We start from the raw sequence: 14935 nt of genomic DNA, 5'->3' as shown, positions 1-14935 counted from the left end.
TGGTGTGTCTTTTGCCTCGCAAGCCCGAACCGAAAAGAAATTCGTAACATCTGGCGCCCAACGGGCACAATCCCACGAACAGGGGCTTGAAGAGGTCAGAGGTTGCAGTCTCGGGATCATCAGACCGAAGGGGGTATAAGACTGTTCGGAAGGTAAGCGAATCCTTCGGGAGGCAGAGTGATGGGGAATTCTCGTGCCAATTCCTCATTGGAGACCCCAAAATACATGAAACTACTGCAAACATTATTAGAAGGGTCTGGTGTGACTAAAAAGTAAAAATATTAAGTTATTAATTAAAAATATAAGAAAGCATTGTTACTGGTTTCAGCCACAAGGAAAGGCTGCTTTAAGTTTAAAAACCTGGAACCAAGTAATGAAAGCTTTATGGCGTAATCATCAACAAGGAGACACTATTCCTCTTTCTGTTTGGTCTCTTTGTAATTCGATTTCTTTAGCTTTGCAGCCATTACACTACGATTCTGAATCCTCATGGCCTCCAGCTTGTCAGGTAAAGTCTGACATTAATATAGGTTGAGCAGTAACTGTTAAAAGGAGAGAAGCTTGAAGCTTTACATCAATTAATACAAACTCAATTAGGACATATAGAAGAATCACGAAGTCCTTAGAATTCTCCAACCTTTATAATAATGAAAAAATACTGATTTTCTTTGATGTTTTGGCTACAATCCTCTGAACTATCATTTTGTTTCTTTCTTATTCTTTGCCTGGAAATTTATATGGGTGACTCCTGATGGATCCAATTACAAAATCTCTTTTATTTTCTTCTCGGGAGATTTTAATTAGTCTCATCCATCCTTAGTCTCTGTCAGAAAATACCCTGACTAAAGTCAGGCGGACATCTTTCTAGTCTAATTATACTCTGAAATCCCGGGTTTCTCTCCGGCTTGTTTCATTTGTCTGAATCTAGTTTCTGTTTAGTTTTTATTTAATGTTGTCTAAAATGTAATTTTTAAGGCCTGAGTTTATTGCATACAAAAATTGGAAATGCTGGCTCTTATATTGAAAAAATAGTTTTATCCATATATTTTTTATTTTAAAATTAGAAATTATAAAGAGCTCATTTAAATTTAAATTAAGTAGAATATGAATCCTTAAGACTTGCTAATTTTGTTAATGCATTATAAGGTATATTCAAAGTTAGAAGTCAAATAATTCAAGTATTAAAATTAATCAAAATTATATGTTATATTTGTGTTTCTATGCTGACAATTATCTTATTTATATATAAAAATATACTCAAATCTGTAAAACAAAGGATTTAAGTAAAATTAAGTCATTTCAAAAATTTATCTCAAGCTGCTTCAGGCAGTTGGCTGCTTGTCAGGCCACATCCTGAAAAAGAGGGGCCCCCAGGAAAGCAGGAATTTAATTCCTCTAATGCCTTATAATAGACTTAACAATACAAAGACTTTTAGATACAAAAGCTAATGCATCTGTTATTGCTAAGCAACAATAGTTTTCTTCCTGGCCCATTTAGGCAGTAGTCACTAAGTTGCACAGATTAGGAGAAAGTCCCTAACAAAGCTCTAACATTTTTTTACAATGGGAAAATAACAAAAGCCATTTGGCTTCTAATAAAGAAAAGCATTTATCTTCTAAACAATTAAAGGAGCAACTTTTTAAATTACAATCTAAACTTTTTAACCGAGTTTTTATACTCAATATAACCAAATCTCTGTCAAAACTCTTTTAAAGAGTTAAAAACGCCTTACTCCCAGTATAGAACTAACTGTCCTTATACACCTAAACTGCCCTAAAATGGCTGGTTGGTTGAAAACAAATAAGATTCCTGAAGGCCAAAACAACCTAAAACAGGCACAAAGAGGGGCCATCAAAAGAAGGCTTAAGAACTAACAAAGGTGAGGCTCAAATCCTCACCCCCAAAAATACAGGAGACTGCTCCCCTGAAATAGTGGCCATCACCCACTGTCCCGGACACTTAAAAAGGGGGACTCATAAAAACTCTAAGAAACCCAAACAGCTAATAATACTACCAATAAGGTAGCCCTAAAACCAGTGAGGTTTTTAGGAAATTTTAGTAACTTTATTAAAACCCTTGTTGCCAAAGGTTTTCTTGCAGCCAATTAGAAAAAAATTTTGCCAACAAAAAAGACAACTAAAAATAAAAAAATAAAAAATCAGTACAAGCTAAATTTAAATTAAAAAAAAGGAAAATATGTAGGAGATGACCCTGCACCAATATAAATGGCAGTTAACTGCAAAGCAAGGGTTACTTGAAGACAAGAAATCTTGAAATATATTAGCCATAAGGAGACATTGGCCTGGGTTACTTAAATGCTGGTACGCAGGATTTTTGGAGGAATGCCTCCAAGAACCAGATGTCCTTTATAATTAATAAGCTTTGGAACTCTGACTTTTCTTATGTCCTAATTCATAAAAGAAAATAAATGTGCAGGGTTGGAAATTGAACAAATGAGAAAAAAATTATGTAACTTTCTAATTTTATCTACTAAACTATGGCTTTTGGAACTCAATAAATATACAGTGGCAGTTTCTCGGGGCTAATTTTGCCTAAGAGTTTAAGCCCTCTGCTCAGTTATTTAAATCTAATATGTCTTTTGCCTCACAAGCCCAAACCATAAAAAATTTCACAACAAAGCCTGCCTTTCCACAAATGACTGGTATTGAGGTATAGAAATGTTCATGTACTAAGTGTTCCATTTGGTTTTCCAGGAAAACTGAAAAAATGTATGTAACAACAGCATTATGATTGCTAACAAAATTACTAATTCTTATCAAATGTCATCTAATATGTGATAGGGGAGGAAAAATGTCTTTTTCCTTCTATTTTAAAGCTCTCAGCTGGAGCTTCATAACAAATGACAGATTAACAAATTTACTTAATGTTTTACATGACATGGGAGCCTTCATAAGGAAATGAAGACCCAAAGAAGCAATTAAACTTGAGCATTTTAATACTTGGTTTGATTCCATTTTAATAAGATAAATCTTTAGTGAATCTCTTCCCAATGAAAATCCCACAGAATCCTCTAGAATCCAGATATTCAATCACCAAGATTTTCTTAAATCTTAAGTCTAGGATCCAAGGGGAGATTATTTTCATTTCTGTCGACATTTGTTCATTCATTCAAAAATATTGATCAACTAGTATGTGCTGAAGGTACTGCATACATACACTCCCTGCTCTCATGGAAGCTTTATCCTAGTATAAAAAAGACAATACAGTATAAGTCATCTATTTATGGGGGGAGACCAAGTATAAACAATCAAGGATAGCTTCACATGGTACTAAGTGTTCTACAGAGAATTACAACAGGGAATGTTCTAGTTTATCGAGGCCTTGTATTTCTTTTTCGTCAAATACGGTAATCTCTGTTTTCTAGGAAATTACTGATTTCATCTAAGTTTCCCCACTAGCACTCCTGATTTGTTTTGTCAGAGTCCTATTCATTGAAGTTCCAACTGCTGGGTGATACCATTCTCTAAGGCTAAATACCCAGAATCATTACCTGAAAATTTCTACAAAAGGTTCTCCTTCCTGCTAATCAGAGCTAAACTAAGTCTGAGTTTGTGAACTTGGATACCAGTTTTCTAGCACTCTTGAGGATGAAGGAGGAGGTGTCGGTCCTATTAGTGGAAGGTAGGCCTGCTTTGTCAGAGCAGTTTATTCACCTTAACCACAGACCCCAGAGCGTACCTTACCTTCAAATCGTCTGAAATATAACTTCAACTCACAGGACAGAATTAAACACTTTTTATCAAGGAGGGAAGTTAGAAAGCGTTTCATCTTGCTTATTTTACATATAAAGAAACTCCAGAGAAATCAAATAAAAACATCAATCAAGTGACTTCAAATTAAAAATGCTTTGCACAGCCACTATCAAAACAAACAATAAGGCCCGGACTAGGAGAAAATATTCAGTCATATATCAACAAAAGATTTGAATTTATAACATACATGAATCATCTATACAAGAAACATTTGTATCCAGAACACTTGTGTTCAATGAGGCGAAGAACCCGATTAAAAAATGGGCAGAGGACTTGAACTGACTCATAAAAGATGTAAAATTGCCATTAACAGAAACTATCCCAGTGACGCTGGCGCCCAAGAGGAATGAACACGCACCTCAGTCTAGAACTTTGAAGTGAGATAAACGGTCTAACAAAAGGATAGCATCGTAACTATTTATTGCGAAAAAAGAAAACCGGCCAAAAGGCCTGTGGGCTAACTTAAACTTCAATGACTTAATTCACACGACTGGCTCACAGCTGTCAACAGCGAAGCCTCGTGATATCGGGAGATGCGCGGAAGCTCACGGACCTTCAGACAAGAGGAAATACAGAGCGCAGGCGCGTCCAGGGTTCCCAGATTGGGCGATGGACTCTAATGGTAACGAGGAAAAGGGCGGGACAAAAAAAGGACCCGCTCAGTAATAGGAACGCCAGACTGGAGGCTTCTGCAGAGCTCCCAGACACGCCTACGTGCCTGTCTTACGGTTAAAGACCGCCTTCTGGGCTGTGCTCTCGCGGTATCTGTCCCGACTCTCGCGGGGTTTAGCGTGGCACTAGGAGGCCCGGCCTCGGGGAAGGGGGTGGTGGTCCGTTATCGGCGTTGGGCTTCGGGCGCTGTGGCCGTGCTTTCTCCTCTGTGCGCGGGGAGCTGCTTAGGCTGCAGGTCAGCCAGGTGAAAAGCTCGCCCTCATGGGTGTGCATGCCACAGGGGAGCTGGGCGGCCGGGGTGGAAGGCGGCCCGGTCCACCCTCCGTCCACCCTCCCGCGCTGTCACGACAGGCCAGCGCGAGGCGACGGTGGCTCGGGCCCCGCCTTCGCCCCCGCCCTGGCTCCCGACCTGACCGCTTTGCTCCCCCTCTCTCCTAGCTCCTGCGGCCGCCTCGGTAGCGATGGGGGCGCAGGACCGGCCGCAGTGCCACTTCGACATCGAGATCAACAGGGAGCCGGGTGAGCCGGAGACGGGGGAGCCCTGCTGGGGCCCGGGCATCTCGGGGAAGGGGAGGGGTTTCCCTCGTCAACTCTCCCCAAGCCCGTTTGGAAGCGGGTAGGCACGGTCAGCACTCCCGTTTCTCCTGAGTCAGAATCTGTGGAGAGGAAGGTGGCCCGGGTGCAGCACTCCCACTCAGCTCTGGGTCCGGGCCTCGCCCTCCCGAACTCCACGCCCCCTTTTCACCCCCAGCTGAGTGTTCATACTGTGCCTGGCGCCAAGAAAAGGGGTGCAATCCTTTTAGGATTCCTTTTCTGACGTGGCAGACACTTCCAGTTCCAATTTCAGTTATCTTGCTTTGTACTGTGAGGTTTGGACTCCTATGTTCTGTATTTCCTAATTTTTGAATATCATTAATAGGTTAATTGGCCTATTAATTAGTCTTTTAGTGTCTCTTTAGCCAGAATTTTGGTTCATGGGAAAACGACCTGGTAAAGGCTCCTGTGGTAAACCAAAAACATTCTGTACCAAGGGACTTGCAGTAGGCGTGCACTTAGCATTAATGTTTTGTCTGCATGTTTTGTTGAAAATAAAATATTTTCTCCTAATGGGTGCTGGTTTTATTCTGAGTAGCAAAGCGTGCAGGATTTCAAACTGTTTCCTTGGATTTTTTTAGCATCGACAGAACTCATTGGAAGCATATCGACAGTCTTTGTGTACCCTCTTTCTCGTTCAGCAGATTCTTATTGAGCCCCCTACTGTTCTAGACCGTGGGGATATGGCAATGAATAAAACAAAGGCCTCTCGTCCTTGTAGTTTATATTCTTCTGGGGAAGACAGGCAGTAAACCCGGTTATTTTAATACATTGGTCAGAAAAGGCCATTTTGAGGAGATGACACTAAGCAGATGTCTGAAGGAGATGAGATGAGCCGTTTGGATATCTTTGAGAAGAGCATTCCTGGTAGGGGGGACAGTTAATACAAGATCCTGAGGAGGGCGTGTACGTACTTGCCTGTTTAGGGAACCCCAAGAAGCCTAGGGTGGCAGGTGTAGGGAGAGACCAGAGTGGCAGGAAATGGCTATAGGCCACAGTAAGGACTTGGACTCATGGACTCAGTAAGATAAGTTATTGAAGGAATTTGAGGAAAGGAATGAGGTGGTCTGAGAAATTTTGTTCCATTCTCTCTTACTATATTTTGAGCCTTGATGGATCCTAATTGTTATCCTATAGTTTCTATAGTGAGTCAAAGCATCAAATGACAGCGCTTTTTTAAAAAAAGAATTAAAAATAGCAGACTCCTGAAAAGTAGAAGTAAAATAAAGGATCTGCAGCTATGTCAAGTCCTCCTTTCCTGGTACATGTTAATTTCCTAGATTTGTAAGGAACCTTTGTTGTGAAAAGTCTAGAATATGTTTGGTAAATATTGAATGAACTTCAGTTCCCAACGTCAAGGTAATTAATTCATTAGTATAATACCATCCTGGTAGAAGTCAGTAGCACTCTTGAGAAGACTGAATCTTAGAGGAAATGGAATGCTTACAGTGTTTTAGGTTAAATCAGTTGTTAATTGACAATTTCATATGGTTCAATCTCATGTAATCCTTATCTAGCACTTTTCAGTAAATATCTAAAATAGTAGTACTTGATTTTTGCACAGCTTGTGAGGATCACTTTATCTGAAGACTCCTACTTTGTGGGATTTAACGATTAGTGTGTTTGTCTTTGAATACTCATTCAAGTAATACTCTTGACTTCTGTAGTTAATAATTCACTTGATAGAATTACAAAGCAATATCTTTGATTTGCTTTGATAAGCAAAGATCCTTTAAGAGAGGCCATACTGTCCACATTACTGAGATCAAGAAGTGTGGATAAAAATTAAGATGAATACTGCACAGTGTGTTTTTTCACTGTGACCAGTGAAATGTGTATATTTTATAGCAATCAAATTAGACTTTCAAATCATAAAGCCACCAAACATGCCAGTATATGTCAAAAGAGGAAAAGTTTTTATGTATGAGTTTTCCTCTGTGAATCCAATAAGATGGTTCCTATTTGAAATAATTCCAGGGCTGTTACTTAGAAATGTTTTGCAAAAGATTTTAAATTAATATTTTCATTTCTTTAATAGTTAAGGAACATTTTGTGTTATTTCTCCTTGAGTGAGTTTTGGTAGTTTGTGTCTTTTAAGAAGTTGGTCCGTTTTATCTAAGTTGTCAGCTTTATGGGCATAGTTTGACAGTCCCTCAATTGGACATCTGTGGGGTCTATAGTGACATTTGTTCCTTTGTTGCTGATACTGATCATTTGCATTTTGTCCTTCTCCTTGGTCAGGTCGACTAGAGCTTTATCAATTTTATTATTAGAAAAACCGAGATTTTGGTTTCTTGGTCTTTTCCTATATTTTCTGTTTCAGTTTCATTGATTTCTGCTCTTTATGTACTTCCTAATTCTTCTTTTGGCTTTATTTTGCTCTAGTTTCTTAAAGTGGAAACTTGAATTGTTAACGACTCCTTTCTTTTCTAGTATAAGTATTTAATACTATAAATATCCTATATATGGACCCCAGACATTTTCTGCACCCCACAAATTTTGATTTATTGCTCATTTTATTTAAGTTCAAACTATTTTCTAATTTTCCTTGCGACTTAGTATTTCACTCATGGATGATTTAGAAGTGTTTTAATTTTCAAGTCCTTGACTATTTTGCAGTTATCTTTGTTAATGATTTCTAGTTTAATTCCATTACAAAGAGTATACTTAGTATGATCTCAGTTCTTTTAAGTTTATTATGGTTTTATATGTTCTATTTTGGTGGCTTTTCCATTTGTCCTTGGAAAGAATGTATATTCTGCTGTTTTTCTGTAGAATGGTCTATATCAGTTAAATCCAGTTGGTTAAGAGTGTTGTTAATTTCTTCTATATCCTGGCAGATTTTCTGTCTACTTGTTTTACTTGCATTACTTGTATTTAAAGTGGGTTTCTTGTAGATAGCAAATAAATAGGTCTTGTTTTTTTATCCATTCTCACAATCTGTCTTTTAATTGGTATATTCAGTCTGTTTACATTTAATATAAGTATTATTACACTTGAATTTGTCTGTTCAATACTTGTTTTGCTTCCTCTCTTTTTGTTTTGTTGCCTTGTGGGTTATTTGAAAATTTTTTAGTATTTTAAAATTTCCTAATGAATTTTTGATGCTGTCTCACACACACATACACATGACTTTTTTTTCTTTTTTTCTTTTTTAAAGATCGAGAGAAAGGGAAAGAGAAACAATTGATTTTTATTCATTCATTGGTTGATTCTTGTATGTGTCCTCCAGGAATCCAACCCACAACTTTGTTGTATTGGAATGATGCTCTAACCAACTGAGAGCTACCCAGTCAGGGCTCACACTAGACTTTTTATACTGCACTTAGAATTAATATTTTACCAGTTTAAGTGAAATATTGGAACCATCTCACCATATAACATTTCTTTATTTCTCACATACTGTATTTGTCATATGTATTACGTCAACAAACATTGAAAACTTCTGCTTGCAAACATCACACATACTTTAAAGAGCTTGAAAAGAAAAAAATACTTTTATATTTACCATTTCTGTTGCTATTTGTTCATTGTTGTAGTTCCTAGTTACCTCTGGTATCATTTTCCTTCTACTTGAAGAATGTCCTATGCATTTTTTTAGAGCAGTTGTTCTGACAGCAAATTGTCTGTTTTCTTTCACCTGAAAGTTTTATTTTGCCTTTATTCTTTATTCTTGAAAGATATTTTCACTAGGTATAGAATTCTGGGTTGGCACATTTTCCTTTAGCACCTGCAAAATATTACATTGCCTTCTGGTCTATGTGGTTTCTAATAGGAAATCTTAGTCATTCAGGTTGTTGTTTCCCATATGTAATGTGTTCTTGTCTGGATTTCAAAATTTTTACTTTGTCTTTGGATTTCAGCAGTTCAGTTATGCTGTGTCTGGGTGTGAATTTTTTGTTTATTCTCTTACAGGGTTTTCTGGTCTTCTTGAATCTGGGTTTCTCTTTTGTCAGATTTATTGAGTTTTCCACTGTTATTTCTTCAAATACATTTTCTCTCCAATTCGAGGATTTGTTTGTTTGTTTATTTATTTATTTATTTATTTATTTATTTGAGAGAGAGAGATAGGGACATACAGGCAGAAAGGGAGAGAGATGAGAAGCATCAATTCTTTGTTGTGGCACCTTAGTTGTTCATTGTTTTCTCATATGTGCCTTGACGGGGAGGGGATGTGCTCCAGCAAAGTGAGTGGCCCCTTGCTCAAGCCAGCGACCTTTGGGTTAAACCAGCAACCATGCATGGGGTCATGTCTATGATCCCACACTCAAGCCAGCGACCCCATGCTCAAGCTGGTGAGCCAGAGCTCAAGCCTGAGACCTCAGTGCTCAAACCTGGGTCCTCTGTGTCCCAGTCTGGCACTCTGTCTACTGCACCACTACCTGGCCTGGCTCTTTCTGGGACTTTGATGACACAAATATCAGATATTTTATATTACCCTACAGATCTCTTAGGCTTTGCTCATTTTTTTCTTTCCCCAGTCATTTTTTCTCCAGTTTTTGTATCAGAAAAAATTTTTTTTTTTTTGGTCTTCCAAGTTCACTCTCTTTTGCCTCTCACCTCCATTCTGTTTGTGAGCCTGCCTAGTGAATTTTTAATTTTCATTATTGTATTTTTCCATTTAAAATTTATTTTTGGTTTTGCTTGACACTTTCTATTTTCCATTTATTTTTGTGAGTGTTTGTCCTTAGTAGAGTTTACTTGTAATACCTACTTTAAAGTCTTTGTCTAATAATTTCAACATCTGTATTATCACAGGGTAGTAGTCTTGATTGTCCTTTTCTTTATGAAATATGAGATTTTTCTGGTTCTGACATCAAAAAGTTTGAGAGTATTAACTCATTTTGCCATTATCAGAGACTTAAAGTTGGTTTTGAAAGGGATAAGCAAGCTGTTTCTTTAAAAAAATGTTTGACTTTGGAATTTTCCTTTATCTGGGCCTCAGAACAATATTGTAAAACCCCAGTAATTTATCAAAATAGATAAAAACCGGGGATATAGTTGAAAGGGGTGTTTTAACTTTACTGCCTAAGATTCATATGGACCCAGAAAACTGAATTGAAAATGTATCTTTAGTAAGCATTGTAAAGTATTTGGAAGTTATACCAAGAAACCTGTTTTAAGTAAAGAGACAGGCAAATGTTTGAATATTACTTGTGACCCTGGGAAGGCCACTTGACCTCTTTGTTAATGTGGTTCTAAAGATAGCAGTATGGCAGAGTTTGCTTATATCCAGAATTACCCTTTAAACTTTAGACTCACACTCAGGATAGCTCGTAGTGTGATAGGGTGAGGGTGGGATCTGGACTGAGGGAACAGGAGAAATGCACTTCCCATCTCAGGCTCACTCCTGCATGAATAGAGTGGCTGGGTGCAGTGGTCTGCACTGTTGAATCATTTCTCCTTTTTTTATATACCCATAAATTATATAGGACTGCAGTGTAATGGTGCCTATGTAATAGATTGTTGGGAAGAGTAATTAATACAACTATCTGTCTTACAGATTGTGTTTTTATAACATGAATTTATTTTAATGGAATAGATTGTAAAAAGCACCATATCTGACATTTGTTTTTGAAGTTGCTCTAATTATTGCTCGAGCACAAGCACTAGCACAATATAAGTGGCTTTCAAAGTAAGGTGTTATGCAGCCCTGCAGCCCTGGCCGGTTGACTCAGTGGTAGAGCATCGGCCCAGTGTGTAGATGTCCTGGGTTCGATTCCCGGCCAGGGCACACAGGAGAAGCGCCCATCTGCTTCTCCACCCTTCCCCCTCTCCTTCCTCTCTATCTCTCTCTTCCCCTCCTGTAGCCAGGGCTCCATTGGAGCAAGGTTGGCCCCATGGCCTCCACCTCAGGCACTAGAATGATTCTGGTTCAATGGAGCAACACCCCAGTGGGGACGAACATCGTCCCTTGGTGGGCATGCCGGTGGATCCTGGTCAGGCACATGCGGGAGTCTCTCTGCCTCCCCACTTCTCACTTCAGAAAAATACACACACAAAAAAAATATAAGGTATTATGCAGACAGACTTTTGTAGATTAAGCTTTTTTGTTCACATTTTAGGAAAAAGGTTTATTTCAGGTTTCTGTAAGCAAAAGGCTTGGGACACGACTACCACCACCACCAACCCCCACCAGACAAACACACACACCACTTCTTTTTGTTTTTTTAGAAATTGGGCTTGAAGAATCTCAGTAACACTAGGCCCAACTGATGGTCTGGAAGGCAGATTCAAGGATTTTTACAAGGACTTTATCAAGAGAAATGTCATTTTTTAAAAATTTATTGTGTTTACATAGATTCTAGGGTCACCCTGAATGTATCCCCTCTCCCCCGTATTCCCCTCAACATCTCCCTTTACCCCCTCCCATAACACCCTCCCCACTTCCCTTCAGGTTTATCCCACCCTGTCATCCCCTTTCCCTCTCTCCTCTTTTCCTCTGGTCCCTTTGATCCCTCCTCTGTCTCAATTCCGTTCTTCAGTTCACATTGTTCATTGGATTCCTCAGATGAGTGAGGTCATATGATATTTTTCTTTTTCTGCCTGGCTTATTTCACTTAACGTAATACTTTCCAGGTCCGTCCATGTTGTTGCAAAAGGTAAGATTTCCTTCTTTTTCATGGCCCCATAGTATTCCGTTGTGTATATGTACCATTGCTTTTTAATCTACTCATCCACTGACAGACGCCAGGCTGTTTCCAGATCTTCGCTATTGTGAACAATGCTGCAATAAACATGGGGGTGCATTTCTCCTTTTGAAACAGTGCTATGGTATTCTTGGGGTATATTTCTAAAAGTGGGATAGCTAGGTCAAAGGCAGTTTGATTTTTAATTTTTTGAGGAATCTCCATACTGTTTTCCACAGTGGCTGCATCAATCTACATTCCCACCAGCAGTGCAGGAGGGTTCCCCTTTCTCCACATCCTCGTCAGCACTTATTCTGTGTTTTGTGATGAGCTCCATTCTGACTGGTGTGAGGTGATATCTCATTGTGGTTTTAATTTGCATTTCTCTAATGATTAGTGATGTTGAGCATTTTTTCATATGCCTGTTGGCCATCTGTATGTCCTCTTTGGAGAAGTGTCTATGCATTTCTTTTGCCCATCTTTTGATTGAATTGTTTATCTTCCTGGTGTTGAGTTTTACCATTCTTTATAAATTTTGGTTATTAACCCCTTATCAGACGTATTGTCAAATATGTTCTCTCATTGGGTAGTTTGTCTTTTTATTCTGTTCTTATTGTCTTTAGCTGTGCAGAAGCTTTTTAGTTTGATATAGTCCCATTTGTTCATCCTTTTTTTTCACTTGCCTGTGGAGGTAAATCAGCAAATATATTGCTGCGAGAGATGTCAGAGCTTACTGCCTATGTTTTCTTCTAAGATGCTTATGGTTTCACGGCTTACATTTAAGTCTTTTATCCATTTTGAGTTTATTTTTGTGAATGGTGTAAGTTGGTGGTCTAGTTTCATTTTTTTGCAGGTAGCTGTCCAATTTTCCCAACACCATTTGTTAAAGAGGCTGTCTTTACTCCATTGTATGTTCTTACCTCCTTTGTCAAATATCAGTTGTTCATAAAGGTGTGGGTTTATTTCTGGGTTCTCTGTTCTGTTCCATTAATCTATATGCCTGTTCTTATGCCAGTACCAAGCTGTTTTGAATACAATGGCCTTGTAGTATAACTTGATATCAGGAAGTGTGATGCCTCCCACTTTATTCTTCCTTTTCAAGATTGCTGAGGCTATTTGTGTTCTTTTTTGGTTCCATATAAATTTTTGGAATATGTGTTATATATCTTTGAAGTATGTCATTGGTATTTTAATTGGTATTGCATTGAATTTATAAATTGTTTTGGGTAATAAAGACATTTTAATGATGTTTATTCTTCCTAACCATGAGCACGGTATATGCTTTCACTTGTTTGTATCTTCCTTGATTTCTTGTAAAAATGTTTTATAATTTTCTGAGTACATGTCTTTAATCTCCTTGGTTAAATTTACTCCTCGGTACTTAATTTTTTTGGTTGCAATTGTGAACGGGATTGTTTCTTTAATTTCTCTTTCTGTCAGTTCATTGTTGGTGTATAAAAATGCCTCTGATTTCTGAGTATTAATTTTATATCCTGCTATCTTGGTGAATTCATTTATTAGGTCCAGTAGTTTTCTGACTGAGACTTTAGGGTTTTCTACATACAATATCATCTCATCTGCAAATAATGATAGTTTACTTCTTTTCCAATTTGGATGCCTTTTATTTCTTCTTCTTGTCTGATTGCTGTGGCTAGGACTTCCAGGACTATGTTGAATAAGAGTGGTGAAAGGGGGCACCCCTGCCTTGTTCCTGATCTTAAGGGGATTGCTTTTAATTTCTGCCCATTGAGTATGATGTTGGCTGTGGGTTTTTCATAGATGGCCTTTATCATGTGAGGTATATTCCCTGTATTCCCACTTTGCTGAGAATTTTGATCATGAATGTGTGCTAGATTTTATCAAATGCTTTTTCTGCATCTATTGAATATATCATGTGGTTTTTCTCCTTCCTTTTGTTTATGTGATGAATCACATTGATTGATTTGCAAATATTGTACCAGCCTTGCCTCCCCAGAATAAATCCCACCTGATCATGGTGTATGATTTTTTTCATATATTGTTGGATCCAGTTGGCTAACATTTTATTGAGGATTTTAGCATCTAGATTCATCAGGATATTGACCTATAATTTTCTTTTTTTTCTCTTTTTTTTTTTACAGAGACAAAGAGAGAGAGAGAGAATCAGAGAGAAGGACAGATAGGGACAGACAGACAGGAATGGAGAGATGAGAAGCATCAATCATTAGATTTTCATTGCACGTTTATCTCCTTTGTAGGTGATAGCTTTTTTTTTTCTCTAGCAGCTTTTAATATTTTCTCTTTATCACTTAGCTTTGGTATTTTAATTACGATGTGTCTTGGTGTAGATTTCTTTGGGATTCTCTTTAATGGAATTCTCTGTGCTTCTTGAACTTGTGTGACTTTTTCCTGCATTAATTTAGGGAAGTTTTCAGCTTGGATATGATTGAACAAAGTCTCTATCCCTTGTTCTTTCTCTTCTTCTTCAGAGACTCCTATGATGCAGATATTATTTCTCTTCAATGATAAAGGAGTTGGATTGCTCCCTTTATCATTATGTAGTGGCCTTCTTTATCTCTTACTTTGTTTTAAAGTCCATTTTGTCTGATATAAGTATTGCTACCCCAGCTTTTTTTTCATTTCCATTTGCATGAAATGTTTTTTTTCCATCCTTTTACCTTCAGTCTATGTGCATCTTTTGTTTTAAGATGTGTCTCTTGTAGACAGCATGTGTATGGGCCCTGTTTTCTTATCCACGCAGCTACCCTATGTCTTTTGATTGGATTATTTAATCCATTTACATTTTAGGTTATTGATATGTACTTGTTTATTGCTATTTTTTTCTTTAAAGCTGTGTTCCTCTTTTGCTATATTCTTTTCCCCCTTTGATCTGTTTACAACAAGTCCCTTAACATTTCTTGAAGCGTTGTTTTGGTTGTAATGAATTCCTTGAGTTTTTTTTTTTGTCTGGGAAGCCTTTTATTTCTCCTTCAATTTTTTTTTTATTTTTATTTTTATTTTTTATTTTTTCTTCTGAAGCTGGAAACGGGGAGAGACAGTCAGACAGACTCCCGCATGCGCCCGACCGGGATCCACCCAGCACGCCCACCAGGGCGACGCTCTGCCCACCAGGGGGCGATGCTCTGCCCCTCCGGGGCGTCGCTCTGCCGCAACCAGAGCCACTCTAGCGCCTGGGGCAGAGGCCAAGGAGCCATCCCCAGCGCCCGGGCCATCCTTGCTCCAATGGAGCCTTGGCTGCGGGAGGGGAAGAGAGAGACAGAGAGGAA

The 14935-nt window shown here is 38.3% G+C and overlaps 1 protein-coding gene across 7 annotated transcripts in view; it reads left to right on the top strand.

Annotated features, from left to right (window-relative positions):
• Positions 1-36: 36 nt before the first annotated feature.
• NKTR (natural killer cell triggering receptor) overlaps positions 37-14935 on the top strand; it is a 54282-nt gene continuing 39383 nt past the window's right edge. For 2 of the 7 annotated variants that reach the window (XM_066350717.1, XM_066350714.1), the window contains exons 1-2: positions 37-152; positions 4885-4965. In XM_066350717.1, the coding sequence (XP_066206814.1) occupies positions 4908-4965 (58 nt within the window). In that variant the 5' untranslated portion in view covers positions 37-152; positions 4885-4907. Of the gene's footprint in view, positions 153-4534; positions 4691-4884; positions 4966-14935 lie in introns of those variants that run through there. The other 5 variants (XM_066350715.1, XM_066350716.1, XM_066350718.1 and 2 more) reach the window with 5 other exon arrangements.

Source organism: Saccopteryx leptura, chromosome 10 (genome assembly GCF_036850995.1).
Source record: "Saccopteryx leptura isolate mSacLep1 chromosome 10, mSacLep1_pri_phased_curated, whole genome shotgun sequence".
NCBI classification, from domain to species: domain Eukaryota; kingdom Metazoa; phylum Chordata; class Mammalia; order Chiroptera; family Emballonuridae; genus Saccopteryx; species Saccopteryx leptura.
Note: the sequence above shows the minus strand (reverse complement) of the source record. Positions and strands in the feature narration are given on the sequence as shown.